At 37.4% G+C, this 20,083-nt stretch overlaps 1 protein-coding gene across 8 annotated transcripts in view; it reads left to right on the plus strand.

The window, feature by feature from the left end:
* Window positions 1–20,083, plus strand: part of LOC134543001 (OTU domain-containing protein 7B-like) — a 107,554-nt gene that overhangs the window by 34,599 nt on the left and 52,872 nt on the right. For all 8 annotated transcript variants that reach the window (XM_063387727.1, XM_063387665.1, XM_063387675.1 and 5 more), the window contains 4 exons: window positions 8–166; window positions 346–513; window positions 8,312–8,564; window positions 15,374–15,485. In XM_063387727.1, coding sequence (XP_063243797.1) covers window positions 8–166; window positions 346–513; window positions 8,312–8,564; window positions 15,374–15,485 — 692 coding nt within the window. The remainder of the gene's footprint in view (window positions 1–7; window positions 167–345; window positions 514–8,311; window positions 8,565–15,373; window positions 15,486–20,083) is intronic.

The raw sequence follows: 20,083 nt of genomic DNA on the forward strand, positions 1-20,083 counted from the left end.
TTTCCAGTAAAGAAGTTGACTCGAGGGATTTCACGGGCGACTGATAACGTGAACCTGGTCTCTCGTGCACGTTCTACCATTGAGAGTGACGTCAGTAATGTAAACCAGTATTTTGTTGAAACGCCTGCCTCAACATTCACCCTTCCTGATCTGACGGTTTACCCAGGTATGCTGCCAATGTATTCTGCTATGGGTGGTTGAGACTGTTGTAGAATTGGTAGGAGATAAATGAGTTTCGTAGCATGGTCATCCAGCTCCTGCAGTCAAAGTGCTCATTCTTACTTGTACTGTATTACGTATTAGGTGTAAAAAAAATTGTTACTTGTTTGTTTGTTGTATTTGCAGAGGATTTTCGTGCCTTTCTGGAAAAGGATCTGATAGAGACTTCGACTTTGGTGTCCCTGGAGCAAGCGGGAAGACTGAACTGGTGGGCTGACTCCGGAGCCTGCCAGAGGTTGTGGCCCCTTGCGACTACTGGAGATGGAAACTGCTTGCTGCACGCTGCATCGCTGGGTTAGACCCGACATGTTGTTTTTCTCATTACTGATTTACTCAAGTTTTTCCATCGTCAGTAGACATGAAACATCTGTGTTTATTCAATTATATCTAGAACTAATAGTATCCTCCTAGGGTGTACCATATTTTTAACATTGTATTCCCTATGGTGTACCATTATATGGGAGGATGGCCATACTTTGTACCCCTATAGCTGCTGACCAACATCCGGTACTCAAAATAGCTTCCCACTTGCCTAACGTACTGTTACGAGTGTGAAAACAGGCCCAGAAATGGTAGCCTACTTAATTAACTATAGTTTTATTTACTGTATAAACCTAGATAGTGGCCAAGGTTTTTATTCACAAAAACTACTCATAAAAAAGGGTTCTGCCTGAAATCACACCTAAATAAATTCAAGTAAATAAAAAATGTACTATATATGGTAAATATACTTAATCATCCATAAAACATTATTAAAGCAATTTTTTCGTTGTGTTAACGTGTGTTGTGATGACCTTTATTTAATATATTGCAGCAAAATCAATTGCCGTATGTGCATATGTATTTTTATCCGTCAAAAAACGGGAAAAAATGTAAACAGAATATTTGGTTGTTGGTTATCCTGCAATGTAAACAGAATATGGGTTGTTGGTAGTGATGATCTAAATGGTTATTTTTCTGTAACAGTTATTACCATAACAGTTCTTGGTGAATAACAGGATATTTAAACTGTTATTGAATAACTGTTATTGAATAACTGTTATTTGAGAATTCTGGTAAAACTCATATTAACCGTCAATTCTGTTATAACAAGACCACTATATTGTAACATAAGCCCAAAAAATATGCTAGGTTGAATATTTATAGTATAATTAATTTATTTTGGTTACAAATTTAAATAATGAAAGGTTTTTAAAATTATATCGTATGAAAGCAACAAAACTTTAAAACTAGGTATCTACTAAGCATTTTTTTAAAACAATATCCAATATGCAGTTTTTATCAGAGAACAAATAGGAAATTTATTTCATCGACCAGCCTGCATTGTAATTCAAAAAAGTAACATTTTCAGCTATATATTGATTGCAAGAACTGTCCACTGGGTATAATAAACAGTTCCCAAGAACTCCACTCCTGAACTGTTATTGAATAACGAGAACTGTGTAAATACCGGTATCGCCAGATTCGTTTCTTCAGAATTTGAGAATCGATAGTATGTAACGATCACAAGAACTGCGAAAAACATATCCCAAAAAAGACTTTCAAGAATTCGTTAGAGCGAACAAGTATGGATTACTAGACGTGGGATAGTAAGTTAATAATTTTAAAACTCTGTGTCATTTGTTAAAATTTCCAATCAATACTTTAAATAAGATAAACAAAAGTCTTCCCAGGTCTTTAGTTAATGAAATGTACATATGGCGACACCTAGCAACTGTACAGGAATTGAAGTTATAGTATTTTATTTGCTCGCTAGATTGGGCGTGTGCGCTAATGTAGCAGTCTAGAATTCGATTCTTTCGTTCTTGATAACACAGAAACGTAATGGAACCTGTTATGGTTTCATAATCGTTTGTAAAGGTTATGTTTATCATTAAAAAGGAATATTTACAAAATATGATACAATATACATTTTCTTACTTATAAATAATATATATATAATATAAGCCCCAATAAACAGTTAGCAATTTGTTCCAAGTAGTTTATACCAAGTATTTTACAGTCACCTTAACAAATAAAACACAAAATTGATATACATAATTAATAATTAATTGGTTCGTACATTATTAAGCTGTTAATTCATTAACTCAAATCGGGACACAAATATCAACAAAGTGCTAAACTGTTATTTAAGAACTGGGAACAGTATACAGAACGGGAATGACGTTAGAACTTAGAACAAGGAGCTGAGTTCTTTTCAGTGCCGATAGGTTGTGTGCTCGGCTGCTTGATGTTCTCCATCAGCTTTTAATGATCATTCTTGGTAACTGTTATGATGATCGATGAGAACAAAAACGTAACTGTTATTATTTGATAACAGTTAAAATATAACAGCTACGTTAAATAACGCTCATCCCTAGTTGTTGGTTATCCTACAATGTAAACAGAATATTTGGTTTTAGGATAACCAAACTATAAAGTAAATAGGGTGCAGGGTGTGTTCTATTGCTTATAACTGCCTGCAAAAGTGAAAACAATCAAGTACCTACAAGTTTTTGTCTATAACAAGTTGAATAAATGCAACCTATGATTATTTCTCATGTTGGCTTTCTTGTTTACACCCCAAAATATATTTTCCTTCTAATGTGTTAACCTCAATAGTATGTTAGACACGTTACGCAAAACGGAATTTTACGTTTTATTTTTTTGTAGTACTTACAATCATCTACCTGTTAATTGTGATTCTGTAAAAAAAGGGTAATATTTGCATCTCGGGTCCCAAAACAAGGATGAAGCACCTCTAATATTAATTACAACCTCAAAATTGTACACTATGAGTCTGAGTAGAGACCAACCACGAATTGAGGCCAATCCCTATTTTTAGATGTCCCCTACACTAAAAGCTAATAAGTAAATTTATTTTTCTTCATGAGAAAAACTTTCACAACTCAGTTTTCTACATTCTTCGCTACCTTATTATCATTGCAGAACCTTTATTGGCATGCTGCTGCAAAGTTGTTGGTCTGTTTGACATAGTGTACAACTTTTAAGTTGTAATTACTATTAGAGGTGCTGAGATGCAAATCTGACCTTTTTCTGACGAATCACAATTAACAGGTAGGTGATTATAAATCCTACTAAAAACTAAGACGTAAAATTTAATTTGGCGCAACGTGTATAACATACGATTGAGGTTAACAATACATAGCCATCTTTTGCTCCTAAAATCACGATACATAAATGCCCATATAATGCAATAAACACAATTTTGCTTTAGTTAAAGGGTTAGCTTTATTTACGCAACTATGCAAATAGAAATGTAGCATTAACTAGTGCCTTTAAGAATGAACTGATACATTCAAATGTATATGGTTACACAAAAATTAACATAAATATTGGGATTTAAACATAAACCTTTACTGAAATCTCCCGATACCTTTACATTTTGGCGTTACTCATTACTTAATAGTTAGCATTCTATTTATAATAGTGAAGTGAAGTGAAGTGAACTTCGCGTATGACGTCACATCACGGCCACCGCCGTCCTACCCCTCCCTCTTACCTTCTCCCTTGGCTCTCGCCACCCTTCTCCTTTCTTCCCCCCTCCTGAGCTCTGCGCTTACACGGTGACCTGGGTGCTAAGGTATTTAAGCCCCTGAGAGCTTCGACTCGTCCTTGGTAATATTTAAATTTCTTGGGTAGCTTGTTCTCATTAATTGCTTTCGACTTGTAAAAGTTTCTATGTAGGAGTTTAACTTTCGTTAGGCATAGGAGCTGCGTGGTACCCGGCGAGCATGGCAAATATTGGTTCCTAGGAGTAACTTTGTTTCCAACAGAAGGTGGCTCTGTCAAAAATAGGCAATAGATAAGGTATAGTTTCTTCACTTTGGTAAAATTTACTAATTCGGCCGCCACCTTATGTAAATTCAGTTTCGGTTGGTAGATGCTGTTACGGATTCGTTTGTGTGACGGTACCTTTTCCTTTTCATTTGATGTCTGCCATGAGTCGTCTAACCGGGCCACGCTCGCGAGATTGTTTTGCTTTCCCTTTCAAGTCAGGCTTGTAACACGGGCACGCAATGTTTTCTGAACTTATTGCGCTCACTAATAATTTTGGCCGCTGTAATCTTACGTTTCGCTATAATTCCTTCGAGGCTGCATGACTCGCTTGTTTGTATGTTTCAGACAGTCTGTGAAAAACACAATGATCTTTTAACAAGTGCATTTAAAAATATGACTCCAACCTGATGGTGTTACATTTGTTGATTGACATTTTTATTTCAAAAAATCTTTTGTTAAATGTTTTCTTAACACTAAAATGTTGTTAGAGTTAAAGTAATTATATTAAGAAAGTAAAATTGCAGTTTTTTCACTGTCTTATTATTAAAAATAAATTATAATTTAGCTCTGAATGTGAATGACATTCTGATGTTGGTACAGACGAATTGTTGGTGTACAATAATTTCATTGTAGGCCCTATCGAGTGACAGCTCCTTGGTTGGAGGCACTTCCTTTCCCTTTTGTGCTACCAGCAATAACATAGCGTCATGGCGCTTAACCTTCTTGGCCTCTTTGGCGTGGAATAGTTATAGCCTAATACTAATAAATTAATTTTTCAATGAAAATAACTTTCATTTTCTTTATGAGATCAGTGTTAAATATACTTAGAGGTTGTTAAAAGATACAGTTGCGCTGCACTTTTTACCGTGTTTATGCTTGTTTTGTTGTCATTTTGGGTACATGTTCTTTCTGGAAACCGTATGCTATTAAAATAATAGTATAAATGAATATGAAAACTTTTAAATTTCTTGCCAGACACGACTGAACGCGGATTTGGTGTGAAAAAGAGCATTTATTGACTGTGGGTCAGAGGAGGGCCAGACAGTTGAAAATATTTGTTACGTGTATTACGACCCTATTTCTGAGAACCGTGAGAGGTCATAACAACAGTGTTTTACTGTAATTGAGTATGATCATCACATCAGGCTGTGCATTGCTTTGATAGCAATATTTAATGCACATCATTTATTTGCAAACTATTGTACCATTTATTTATGATGAACTACATTAAAAACCCAATTTTTAAACTGTATGGTAATTTTTTCTTTACCTTAGCTCTCAGAATTTAACATCAGATTTATTTAAATAACTCTTGTTGTGTTACAATTTTACTCTCTGTTATAGCAAGTCTCATCCTTTAGATTGCAGTGTGCATTTTAATGGGCATTTACTCTCTTTCAAATGCATATTATCTGCTATTATAGTTGTCCTTGTTTCATTATACACTGTTCCCAGATATACCCAAAGAGCACAAACATTTTAGACACAACTTTATAATTGTAATGAACATTGTACAAAAATATGTGCGCAAGTATTTCAGTACTCGCCAGTGATGTGTAACATCTAACCTTAGTAACGAGCAAATTAATGTGCAAATACATTTATAATAAGAAACTCTGCTACTGAATTCAAGGTAGAATTCTACAAAAAATATGTTTTCATCTACATTTTGGGACGCGAATCACACGTAGTTTCTGCACCTGCTGCTAGAATTCGTTGCCAGAGCTGCTACATCGACTAATGAATCATTTTATTGGCAGAGTGAAATGTTAAATTATATAATGAAACTGCTCTGATAAAAGTGAAAAATACTTAAAAAAAAATACTTAACCTGGGCTTTGGACCTGATTTTCGACAAGGAATTTTATTAAAATACTGTCCATCATCTTAAAATTCATTAAATCGTTAATACATATTATAAAGTTTCCCTTTGTCTTTGTGAATTTGGTTCGCACCATTTTGCACAGATGGCAGCACCGTGGTTGTTATAAATTTCTGTTCCTTAACTTCCATCACATTCACAAAATTACTGCCACCAAATGCCGTACACAAAGAGGTAAAATGTCATACATAAAACATTTTCAGACTTGCCAACCTTTACGTTTTTTTCGTAAAATGTACGAAAATCACGTCCGTTTTATGATTGTACGAGGATGTCTGTATTTTCTACGATATTTAAGTACGAGACGTTTATTAAAACATCTATTTTCCGTCTGCCTCAAATGTTTTATTATATGGTTTGTGAAAGCTGTTGCCATATGTTGTTGCTGTGGAAACGAGTGCTGTAATTGAGTTATATTATTGGTCATAGGCCATCGAATCACGTAATTTGTTGTTCGATTGTATATCTTTCCTTATTGGCCGCCTGAGTTACATTGATGTGCTTACAACCAATCACGAACCAGTTTAAATAGCATTTTTAGTTTGGCAAGATGGTCTCGTGCATAAGCGTATGTTGTGATTCTTCAGTTAAAGTTGAGCCAATTTTGATTTTTTTTATTACAGGTTAGGAAACAAATTTATTGCATGGTTTTAATAAAAACGTGTTATGTGCACAATTAACGGAAGTGGAATCAAGTGAAGAAGAAAATGCCCCCGAAAGGTGATACACACTATACTCAGGCATTTCGTGATACATACACGCGGGATTTTCGGTGTATTCTTAAATCAAGCAAGGGAACACAGTTCACATTTTTTTCATTGTGTAGATGCGACATCAACATTGGGTACGGCGGAAGATATGACATCAGTCTCCACGTGAACTGTTCAAAACATCTCGCAAATGTTAAAAGTGTCGCAGTCAATTCAAAGGTTAGTGATTAGTTCGTTAAAAATAACAGCACAGACAATGCTGTAATACATACAGAATGTACCGTATTTACTCGTGTATAGCGCGCCCTCGTGTATAGCGCGCACCACGATTTTTGCAACTAATTCCAAAGAAAAAAAAAATGAAATTTTTTTTTTCCCCATAAATAAATTTTACTAACATTTTGTGGTACCTGATTATTTAAATTGGCTGGCCAGAAACGTCACCCGTCACCCGGCAGTTAACGACTTCCACTCCTCCCCGCCTCCCCCCCACCCCAAAATTTTTTTTCCGTGTATAGCGCGCATCCTTATTTTTTTCCTTTACTTGAGGGGAAAAAAGGGCGCGCTATACACGAGTATATACGGTATGTTTACAAACTTTTTGGTTAAACATAATATTCCTTTAAATGTTTCGGATCACGCAGGCCCGTTATTCAGAAGAATGTTTTCAAATTCTGAAGTAGCAAAATAATTTGGTTGCGCAAGAACAAAGTCGACGGCTATCGTGAAAGAAATGGCAACAGATGCAACTATAAAATTGTTTGTAATTTACAAACTTTGGCATTTACAGTCACGACCGACGGCAGCAATGACTCTGAATCCAAAGTATATCCACTAGTAGTAACATTTTGTGATGCAAGTTTGAAAATGATAGTGTCAAGGTTGCTTTCATTACCAGTACTCCAGGGACATTCTACTGGAAGTTAACTGATATCAGTGTATATTGTAACAAAGGTACACTTTGTTGATTTGTAGAGTACCACAAAGAACAGTTTTTTCTTTGATGTGATACTAAGCATAAATGTTTCCATAATGTTAAATAATGAGAATGATGTTGGTCTGCAATGTTAATGTATGTTAAAACGATTACTAGAAAAAAATGTGATATCATGAAAGTTTATTAATTTTTCAATTGCCGCGAGCAGTTTACGCGTGTTATATTATTTTTTATGTATTTTACTAATTGAGGGTTTCAAAAGTTGGCAAGTCTGCATTTTAATTTTAAAAGTAAAATTTGGAATGGGAATTTTGATTTACATTTTCTTGTATTTTACCAAGTGCATAAATTGATATTATTCAATTCTTATTTGTAAAAAAAGGTAACGGAAAATTGCCTTCTTGGTTTTAACCATTTTTGCCATTTCATTTTGTTATATAATTTTATGTTAAAAATTTTGGCTTTGTTGACCCCAGAACATAATTAATAAAAAATATCTTGTTATTGATAGTGATCTACTTTTACAAATAGTTTCTCCTCCCTGTGAAATAATGAATAGTGTTAAGAATTGATATTTTTTTTCAGGGCGTAATAATTTTGTCAAAAGACACTACTTTATGGTCTTAGAAAAGTCAACAAATAGCATAATTTCAACAAAAATCAAACCTAGTATAATAATCATTAATCATATTCAAAATAATAACATTAATGTTAAGAAGCTGTGGAAACAGTGTACTGCAATGTAAGCGTGAGACAGACGATAGGGAGCTGTGGTGGGCGCAGGCATGTGGGGCTTCCACGACAGACTGCTGACCCTGAGGAAGGCCCTGCACGCCTTCCTCAGCAGCAGCGACTGTGCCCCAGCCCTGTGGCGGCGCTGGCGCTGGCAGCAGACGCGCCTCAATGCCGAGGCTGGCCTCGTCTACTCGGAGGAGGAGTGGGCTAGGGAGTGGGACGGCATCGTCAACATGGCGTCCACAGAGCCCCGCCGTCTGCAGGGCAGCCGGCGCCGCAGCATGATGATCGACAAGCCGGGGTGAGCCTGGTGCGCTCCACGTGTATCAGTCTTTGCTTCAGTTATGGTCAAACTCAACACAACACGATTTCCCGTATAATATGGTCAAATATTTCCTTCTCATCATTTTCTTTTAAGATGTACGTTGTTTTTTCCCTTGTAAGAAGTAGCCCAAAAATTTTGTTTCCCTTCTATAACTTTTTTTTTTTTAAAGTTGAAATCTATTATTCGTTAGGATATTACAGTGTACGTATTTAATCAACAGAAATAAAAAGTTGTCTGATATGTAAATTCTCTTTCAAACACATTTTCAAAGAGTACAGCCTTTATCTGTTCTGCTGCCCCTGTGTAGCACATATGAAAATGTACCCAGTATTAGTAGGTTATGCTGATGGCTCTATAAGGTGCACACATAGTCTGATATTGATATTGATAGCGCATTCAGGAAAATCAAGGTAAAGTCGAAGTTCGAATTGGTCAGGGAAAGTCGGGGAATTTACTTGAAATCCTGGGAAAGCTGTGGAAATTCCCCAGAGGTAGTTATTTGAGGGGAAAATTTCATACTCCAGTCTGCTATCACTCGGAGTGTGAAATATTTTTTTTATTGTGTTTTATTGCATAGTCATACACAAAATTAAATAGTGTATTAAAGGTTCTGTTTGAGTTTATTTTTTGTTGAATTTTTCTAGGCTAAATTTGGAAATTTCTTTCATAAAATTACATTATTGGTCAATAATTAAATTTGAAATTGTGGTTATGGAAATTCAGGGAAATTTCTTGGATACTTGTGTGGATAACCTGAATTAATATTTGCGACATGGAAACAACATTCAAGATATATTATTTAAAATGATGACGAAAACAGTTTCATTTAATGCAATGCACTTTTCTTTAACTTGTTAAATGATTTGGCACCAAAATACAATAACAAAATATGGGCGTGTAAATGTAACACTTTAGTATAAAATATTATTCCATTAACAGTAAAGATATTTTTCTTTTCAATTTCTTGGTCACAATAAAGTAGTCCTCTTAAAAAAATTTTTTTCACATCTAGTTTATATCTTCCATAACCATGTGTCTCTCCATAACTGCATGCCAATTTCCACCTAAAAGATTGTTGCATTAAGTACACTAGGCGCAATATAACTCCGAGCTTGAGCTATCACACATGAGGAGTAGGGACTGCAACGCGTGTGGGGGGTCGGGTGGATGAGGAGGGGGTATAAGCAGATACTGCGACCTTTCACAGCAGGTAGAGAAAAGCAGAAAACATTGACCACTTATCACTGACGTTCCAAGCACTACCTCAGTTCTTCAACGCCATTGACTGTTCCATCCGAAGAGTCTGATGTGTAAACGTCACTGCTGTCACTGTTTGCATCACCTAACTGAACAATCACTTTATCAATTTCAATTTCAAAACGCACATCTTTATCCCAGTATTCGTTCTCGAGTGTCTTGACGTGATTACAAATCGGTATCCAATCTTCTGGACCCATTCGGTTAAATATCTCCTCGCAAAGTTTTTTTACATTTGCCAAATTGCAAGTAACATTTCTTGAACCGACTTCTCCTTTCACTTTAGCCCTTATGCTTTCTATCGGATTCAAATCAGAATAATAAGGGGGCAGACGAAGTAATGTGTGGCCACTATTTACCAATAGTCTGTCTGCCGAGTACTGCACTTGCGAAGGTTTGTGCTTCTTTATGAGGTTATACAAGTTTGGTTTGAGCATGTCGCTAGTAAAAGAAATATTCTCCTTACTTAACCACTGCTGAATTTCCAATTTTGTCGAGCTGGAGGTAGGTGATTTATTTATTTTTACATTGTGATAGGGAGCATTATCTATCACAACAACACTGTTTGGTGGAAGATTTGGTATTAATTGTTCTGTGAGCCATTTATCATAATTATCTTTATTCATGTTTTTGTGATAATCCCCTGTTGCCTGGTGTGACTTCCACATTGCAAGAGCATTTGGGATAAAACCTTTTTCGCCACCTGCGTGAATCATTATTAATCTTTGACCCTTCGTGAAAGGCACTAGTAAACCATTTGACATGTCACTCCACATTTTATTTTTTACATGAGACGACAATGTGTACGACTCATCCATGTATATATAATTGTGCGTTCATTGTTTCTATATTGACGCATACTCTTGAGATATTCTATACGTTATTGCCGAATATCTGATTTTTCTATTAAAAGTAAGTGCTGCGATTTGGTATTCTGCCACCTGAATCCTAGCTTCTTCAAAGTCGTCCTTAAGGTTGTATTGCTACCTTGGTAATTTATGTCATTCTTTAGTTTACGTCGTACAGTTTCGACAGTCGGCACATGTTTTTCAAGTAAGTAAAAATTGTACACAGTACGTCGTACCACGGCTTCATCAAAGGTGTAAAGTTTGTGTTTACATGTTTTCTTTCACTTCTTGTTGGTCGTCTCGAAAGATGTTCCTTCACCAGCTTCATTCCTCTTAGCCTCCCTTTTAATTGTTTGTACAGTCATGCGAGACACACCCGTCGCCTTAGCTGTTCTCAGCTGTGCTTTCTCGAGTGAAATGGAGGGTTCCTGCAATCGCGCTTCATTTTCCATAAACTGCAGAACGTTATAGACAATTTCCCGCGCCTGCGAGTGCAGTTTTTTATTCTTAACTTTTGACAACACGAGGCATTTTATGTGTAACGTACTTTACTGAAGCACTGCACTACATATTATGTAACACTGGCTCTGAAAAAAAGTGATACACTACATGCACACAAACCTCAGATCCAAACTGTAAACGAAAACGTTTAGTAAGTAGCACGGATGTGTTAACGAACGTATTCGTCGGATTTCACCGAAGGACTACGTTTTCACTCTGTGCAGTAGCGTGTAGCCCCTGTTATCAAGTTACGCATTATCGCTCGTTGCCGCGCCACGTCTGCCTTCCCCAATGTCGTGACTCACATACACACATCCATTTTCTAACCGTCACCCAGGCTCGGAGTTATGTTGCGTCTACTGTAGGTAAACACTTGTGTTTTAATTATATGTTATAGCCTACATATTACAAATAGAGTTTAGAAAGTAGTTACAGCACAGTTGTTGTTTAGCCTCTAGTTTGAGAATTATGAGTTTTGGTCAGTTATATTGACAACTGATAATATAAGTATTATTTAAGTACAATAAACATTTTTATTTGTGAAATCACATACTACCCTGATTTTCTTAGCTGTCCCCATTACATACATATTTTAATAAAACAAAGAGCATTTTAAATACAGTACAACTTTGTTACAGCGTTTCTCGAGGGGGCAAAAGGAAAAAAAAAGACAACCACGAAAATAGTATAAAGAGGAAATATCAAATTAGCACGTGTCTGTGTTTCAACTTTTTAACAATGGACTTATCTAGCTATATAAACAAATTTAATGTTTAAACCACTGATGGGTACTTGATGCTCGAATTTGCTTAAACCAAGCCAACAATATTTTTTTTAACACTGCCACATTTTGGTAAAATAAGTTTCACAATCGCAATGATGACGTTTAGAGCAGAAATGCCTATGCTAATTACTTCTCCACTTGAACATGTGGTTTATGTGGATTCCTATCAATGAATGAAATAAATTATGCAATTGTGGAATGGTTGGAAAACTAAAATATTCTAGAACTACATCTAAAACACACCTGAATGGCAAGGAACTAGCTTTAAAATATGTCACATGTATGTTTGACGTTATTTGAGGTGGTGCCAAGAGAAAGAAATTTGTTCGAAGTTTTTATTTTTATCCATACTGCTTCAATTCCAGGCTGATGTCGGTTATGAAAATTAAATATTAATCAGTAAACTAATGAGAATTGATACTGGAATCATTAAACAATGTTTTGGTAAGGCAGATTATATCATGTTTGGTATGGGCAATATTATCAAAATTTTCAGCCTGTAGTTAGTTCTTAGGCCTCTAATAACATTTTGATTAATTATTTCTCACTCTTGGGGACATGGCATGGGTTATGCCGTTGGCGCTCATCCCTGCGTCATGGTAGAGATGACATCTGAATAGTGATGGGATTTTCGATACTTCGATACCTCGATACCTTCGATACTTGACGGTATCGAAAAGTATCGAGTATCGAAACTGTAAGTTCGATACATTTTTTCGATACCGGAATGCTTGTTCATTTGTATTGAATTAAGTTTTGAGTCGCCATCGTACAAAATACTACTACAGTAGAACCTCAATGATACATTCCCGTGTCATACGCCGATTAATTTTGGTCCCGCCGAAAGTACTACTATATTTACAATGGTTTACTTTCCCGGAACATACACTTATAAAATCATTAATTTCCCGTTTCATACCTTTTTACGAAGCGGAAAAGTCCTAAGATTCACAATTTTTTTTGTTAGATATGTTCCTACTGATAAATTACCTTTTAATTAAAGCTTTTATTTTGAAAAACGTTCATTTTTTACCTTTGCAAACGTAAGAAAATAACTTTATCGCACCATAGATATGGATAGTATCAAGAACACTGTGCACTTCGCTAGTAGCATCTATGGCCAGCACCAAGCGAGACTAGTGGCGCAAATTAGCAATGATTATGAAAATGGTGCACGTGCTTTAACAAGGCACGGATCTCATATTTTGTGTATTCATTAAACTTTGAACTGAATATGTATACCTGTTTGTTATTGTTTTCTTACGATCGGATTGTTTTGTATTTTACGTTTCTCAAGTAAAAATTTATTGAAAACTGTTCTGTTGCATAAAGTTGTTTGTAAAATGAAACAAACAAGCAAAAATTTCTGATTTTCTATTTACAATAGCCTAATTTTTTTATTTCTAATTTAGGCTTGGAGACTTTTCCCCCCCTCCAAGAAAGGACTTCAAACATTTTGTAAGGCCACTGTTTCTCATGTCAGCTTTACTTGATTATGGACTGTATTTTTCATTTCTGGTGGTTTTATTATATGTATATATAATGATGAATTCATATCTTTCATTAATATAATGCAATTATTTACACATTATGTATTTAAGTTTAATCTGACATATGCTGGTATGATAGATTGAATTTATACAGTTTAAAACTAATTTATGTTGTTTGTATTAATTGTTACTTAATGGGAAAATATTTTTCCCTTGAGTATCGAAAGTATCAAAATGAAAAAAGAATACAGAATCAAGTATCGAAAGTGTAGTATTGTCCCACCTCTACATCTGAAGTAGGCTTATCAGTCAGTATTGACATTTATACTTACAGGACCTCAATCAGTTGAACTGTCATTAGCAAGTTGTTCTGGATGCAATTTCCTGTAGAATTGGCTAATGAGGCACCCATTTGATGGTTGATTAAAACAATTTAATGTAAAACAGAAATTTTATGTAACAGTAGTATTTTCTTATATCTAAATCATGACCTTGCAAAATATTTTTGACACTGGAACTGTGTAGGAATTTATGAGAAGTTGTAAATAAACAGGGTCCTTGGTTTTTTGGCCAAAGCCAGGTAGATATCTGTGGCATGCAGTCTGTGAATATTTTTAGATAGTCGTGTACAGTGCCTGTACTAGAAATGTTAGTTATAAAGGGGAAAAAAAATTGGCAACGAAGCAGTCACATAATTCAAGTGAAGATTAGGTAGTACTCAAAGCCTGGTACTTGTGGAAAGAAAAATACATGGAGCAAGATGGCAATAGTCGTAAGTTCAGGACCTTGATTCGAATCTCCTGATTTAGCATCCTGATTTGGTTTTCCAAAATCACTTCAGTTAGATTCTGGGATGGTTTCTTGCTATAGACTAGTGGTGGTCACTTGGAAGCCCGTATGAATAATCTTTCAACACAGAAATATAATTGGATAAACTGTTGTTTATCTGCCTTTGTTTGCATATGTAAAATAAGTAATCAGCAGATACAATTATTATGAAGCCGTGATATTCCTACAGAAAAATTAAATAAACATTATTTATATATTTTAATCCATACATTTTTCAGGGCACTTCTTAGATCTAAAGTTGTAATTTTTTTGTAAATTAAATTTTTAAGAAATATTTTTTTGATTACATGCCACATATTGTGTGTTCATTGGTTAGCGTACAGAATAACACAACATTAAATATTGTTGTAAAAAATTTACAATAATTTATGTTTGGCCCTCAGTTTAGTTTCAGGAACGATGCCTGGTCCTGGAAAAGAGCAAAGTTGGCCATCATTCCTATAGGCCGTAGACACTTTGTTCCCAGATGCCATTTATGACCTTGTTGTTGACGAGACAAGACTTAAAGCCCAACTGAAAATGAGAAAATTTAAAAAATTAAATTTTGCAGTTGTTACATTTCATGTGTTGGACCAGCTGTTCGCAGCTTAAGAAAGCCAAACCTTTTGAGAGTGTGTGTGCTGCTGTTTTTTTTTCCCCCCATTTAAATGAATTACTAGGGACAAGATTGTATGGTGAATTGAGATGAAACCTAAATAATACTGAAAAGCATGTTAGTACACCATATAACACCGAACTGCAAGTTAAACTACAAATGCTCACCAGTTTATTTGAATATACCAGTTTTAGACAAATTTATTACACATTATTTTATTCTAAAAATGCAGAATGTCAAAATTACACACCTTTGGAAGAAATGGAATCACAAAACAGAATTTATAAAATTTAAAACAATAAAAATAAATTCCTCTGTTTAAAAACTGATATTAGGCTAAATATAAAACCATAAAATCTTGTCTCTATAAATGTGAGATGTCATGTGCAAGGACTTACTTCTAGCTGCTAAAGCATGTGCAGGGTGCACTGCTGGAGCTGTCATGGACGTGGTGTTTGCAGGGACGAGGTGCATGAGAATGCCACGTATGAAAGTTTGGAAGAGATCCATGTTTTGGCGCTGGCCCATGTTCTGAGGCGGCCGATCATCATCATTGCAGATGTGATGCTGAAGGTGCTGTAGGTGCAATTGTAGCCTAGACACTAGATTGTGGTGGAAGTGGGGCTGCACAGAGTAGCTGGGCCGAGTTCCGGTACTATGTTGGTGCACTCGGTGTGAAGAGGTCGGAGTTCCGTAACTTAGGTCGAGAGCATATATGTAAGTGCTACGTAATTCTACTTCTGGCCGACCTTGTGCGTCGTACATATTTCATCTGAAGTACAAGCGTTTCATTTGTTGATGTCATTTGGCAGGATTTAAAAATTAATATTATATAAAGTTGGTGCAAGTGTGCAGTTAGTTGATATGGAAGTACAAGTACAGTGAAACCTCATTAATAAAACCCCTGTTAATACAGAACTCTTATTAATACAAAATGTTTACACAATTCCTAGAAATTACATACGAACCATAATGCTGAGCAGTTTGGTTAGTACAGGTTAATATGTAATACAAAGTTGTTTTTGTTCTCTGCAGAAACAATTACAGTAAAACCTCGTTCAGCGAATTCCTTTATAACGAAACAGCTGTTAGGCCCCGCCAAAATGCTATATAACCTTATGTATTTCTACCTCCAAATAACAAAGTATTGTTTCACAGTTCTACTAAAAACACCTGCTACAGCAAAAGAAAAATAAAAAATCTTCAAAATGTTTCTGTGGAATTGTCATATTTTTTCCATTTGTTTTGTAAATATAATACGTTTCAGCAAATAAAAAAACACTGCCACCATCATACAATTGATTGACCATAGAACTAGCTAGTGAAAAACACATTTTACCAAAATTAGCTAACAAAAAAAAACCACTTTGATTAATCAATGTTCCATACATTGCCTAGAAAATTTCTCACACATCCCACTTATACAATGTTACATCTTTGTCCTTGTAATGAATGCCAATATTAGTGGTGCACCGATGCGGATACCGATGAATCGTAATCGGCGATTATGGGTACTTACCGATTAATCGTAATCGGCGATTATCTTAACGATTACTTTGCCGATTATCTACGTCCCTGCGTAATTAAGTAGGTTTTTACCGTGTAATATTTTGTCACACATTTTAGGACAAAATACGGTAATATTTGTATATATTACAAAATTCATCTAACTCCGTCATATCAAGATAAGAGATATTTCGTTAAGTTTAATAAATCTCATTGCCTCGAACAATAAAAAATTAGAGCTGTAGCAAACCGTATGTATTCGTTACTGAGTAACGGGTGCGGCATCTAGTAACGAGTAATGAAACGTTACACACGAATGCATTTCGTTACTCGCATCTTTCGTATGTTTCACGCATGCGCGCGCGTATTCGTTACAGAGAACGATGTTTGTTTATTAATAAAAGTATGATTTGGAAATTCGTCGTCCAAGTTTTTTTACTGTTTATTAAAGGTATTGTGTGTGTAGACAAAGTTTTAGATTCGAACAGAAACAACGTAAGAAAGTATTTTTTACAAATTATAAATATGTATGTTTTTGTTTTTTATAATCGCGTATTTTCACGGTTTATGTTCTTATCTTAAAAGATATATTATAATAAAGCCGCTCTAATGAGAGTTAATTGTTTCTTGGTTAACAAAAGCTGTTAATTATCAAATATTTTTAATTGTTTATATTCGATTTATTTTTATTTACGCGACGTCATACTGTACGCGTACGAAATACGACTCGATTCGATGCTATGTACCATGTCATGCGGTATCAGAAGTAACGAGTAACGATACGAAAGTAACGAGTACTAATTGTTATAGTAACGAATACATACGGGTACACATTTTTTCGTTACTTTTACACCTCTATAAAAAATGCATTTTTCCTACACGTTTATTTACGTTTCGTCTTTTGTTCTGTCTTTTGTTTAGTGGCCTTGTACATTACCTATAGCCAGAGACGTAAAATAGAAGGCACGCAATCAAAATACCACAAGCAGTTGCAGTGTATTCTATGAGAATCGATCTTTTCGAGACAATAGTAGCGGTTCAAAATCGTGGTCCCGATACCTTTCAGAGTTTATCACTGCGTTTTACAAACTCGTTATGGTCGTCTTCTTTGTCTTCGTCGTCTTTGGTAACATTATCCGTTGTTGTGTTATTTGTATGTGACGTGAAAAATGAAAAAGTATTTATAATTTTATACATTCAGTCAACATTAATAAAATCACATGTGCTACAATTGGTTTTGAGTCATTTTTATATAATTATAGTGAGATGGCGACTAGGGAGAAAAAAAGTGAAGTGTGGAAACATTTTTCTATAAAATCAAGTGAACAAAATATAGCAACATGTTTACATTGTTAAACGGTAATTTCTCGATGCAACCTTATGTGATAGTCGATAATAATGCTAGTTTTCCGCAACAAAAACTTACCCACTGTAAATTACAATTATTAGACTGTAGTTCAAGTTGTTTACAATAACAGATATAAATAGAAGTTAATTTAATTTACACTTTGCAATGACTTGACGTCGTCCGGGCCTGCGGCCCCTTTGAGCCCGATACGACACCGCCCAACCACCATCTATATTCAAACCTCCCGCTCGTGCGTGCGTGTGTGCGTGTGTGTCTAGCCCGGCAAGAGGGCGCTTAGCTGCAGTGCGCCGCACCCCTAATTTGCTACGTTTTAATATTATTTGTAAACCCTTTTTGTTTTCATCCATCTTCGCCCCAGTGCTGTGTAGTTTACTTGTGTTTCTTTAATTTAAATAAGTTACCTTAAATAACTATAGACGTTGCCCGGGCGGACCCGAACAGGCACGGACTTGGACGAGGATAGGAATGCTTTTATATGAATTATCATTAAATAAGTAAATAGTAACAAACTTTCCATTGTCAGTAATTTTTATATATTTTTAATGTTTATCTGTAATTTACTCAACTTTCGCCGGGGCACGGAGTCGTAGAATACAGTAACGGTAATTGTGTTGGCGCGAAGGGCGCCATGTTGCCACCTGCGAGCGATGAGCTCAGCCCAGTCGATCTTCATCACTGACCGAGAGCAGACGCGCCAGCACCCCGGGGACTTCAACCTTTGTTCTGCACTGACCAAGTAATTCTGTCTCGTTAAGTATTTCTGAATCTCTTTCGCTCGTCATCCTCGGGGCAGCTCTCGGCCAGCGGGCTGTTTAATTAATTAATTGTCTCAGTCGAGTTTTTTCATCACCGTGTAATAAGTGTACTTTGCAGCATGGCCACGTGTGTGGACCATGCCCTCACCTAAACCGATTCGTGCCTCAGGCTTTTTAACCGTGTAATGTGTAACGTGTAACGGGCGTGTAAAGAGACGTGTTAGTGAGATTAAATCTGGAGAATAAATATAAAGTGCGTACTTATTTAATCACGTGGTGAGTGAGTCTAGGAGTGTGGCGTGCCCGACGCCTAGAGCGGGCCAGGTCTGGGTAGCTAGGATAGAAAGGGCTGGTAACTCGTCCCCACTTGGGCTACGTCACGCCCTGAGTGAGAGACTCCGCCGGGTCCACGTGCCCTTCCACGTGGTGGCGCCCATAGTTAACATCTCGAAATCACCGGCAATGCGCGATCAGCCCTCAAATGGCGCCCAAGAGCGTGGGGCGAGTTACATCTTCCGCGAAAACCAGACCTGTACGAGCGTGTGAGATAGGCGGTTGTTACGCGGAGCGCGCGGAACTAAAGTTCGCGCTGGAACTATTGTTCGCGCGGAGCGCATAGCGGGACTCTGGCGCGCCAGCCACGTGATCAGCCAAGCGCACGCTTCCAGGAATCCGCGCACAAACAACGGACTCCGAGCGCAGTAAGTAACACAGTGCTGATGTGTTCGTGAGGACTGTTCGTGTGCAGAGTACCACGTGCGTAGACATGTATCCGTATCCGGACGAGTGTATCGGGTGTTACTTTCCCCGCCCGAGTTGGGACTTGCATGGCAGGACCGCCGCCGGATACGAGTGTGGCTACTGTACGGAGTACCGCATACACGGCGTGACGAAATGTGGAGCTAGGTCGTGTCCCGGAGGTAGTAGCGAGGGATACCGCTGCCAGGAATGTGCCGGCCTGTGGCATCGTGGCTGTATCGGCGAACGTGAATGGACCGTACTGCGCAAGTTTTTTACCTTCACGTGCGCACGGTGCACTGCCTACCTAGCCACCCAGGCGCAGTACGAGGCAGAGACGCTGGAAAATCCTCCACGACACGCCTCGACGCTTCCCGAAACGCCGACGCCGCTCACGCCGACACCGACTCCGATCACGCCGACACCACTCACGCCGAAAAAGACGCCGCTCACGCCGACGCCAACCACGCCGAAAACGACTCCGCTCACGCCGACGCCAACCACGCCGGAAAAGACGCTGCTCGACTCGCCGACGCAGCCCGTGCCAAGGACGCCGCCCGTTGCCGGAACGTCACCGCCGCACCAAGCCGACTCCTCACGCACGACGCCGACCCCAGCACCACGAAGGTACGTCCTGACGTCACCCGCACCGCCACGTGTTACGTTACCGACGCCTACCGCTCTGACAAAGACGCCCGTCGTCCTGACGCCCACGCCCGTCGTCCCGACGCCGACGCCCGCCGTCCCGACGCCGACGCCCGCCGTCCCGACGCCCGCCGTGCCGACGCTCATCGACTTGACGT

This window comes from Bacillus rossius, chromosome 1, assembly GCF_032445375.1.
Source record: "Bacillus rossius redtenbacheri isolate Brsri chromosome 1, Brsri_v3, whole genome shotgun sequence".
Taxonomy (NCBI): Eukaryota; Metazoa; Arthropoda; class Insecta; order Phasmatodea; family Bacillidae; genus Bacillus; species Bacillus rossius.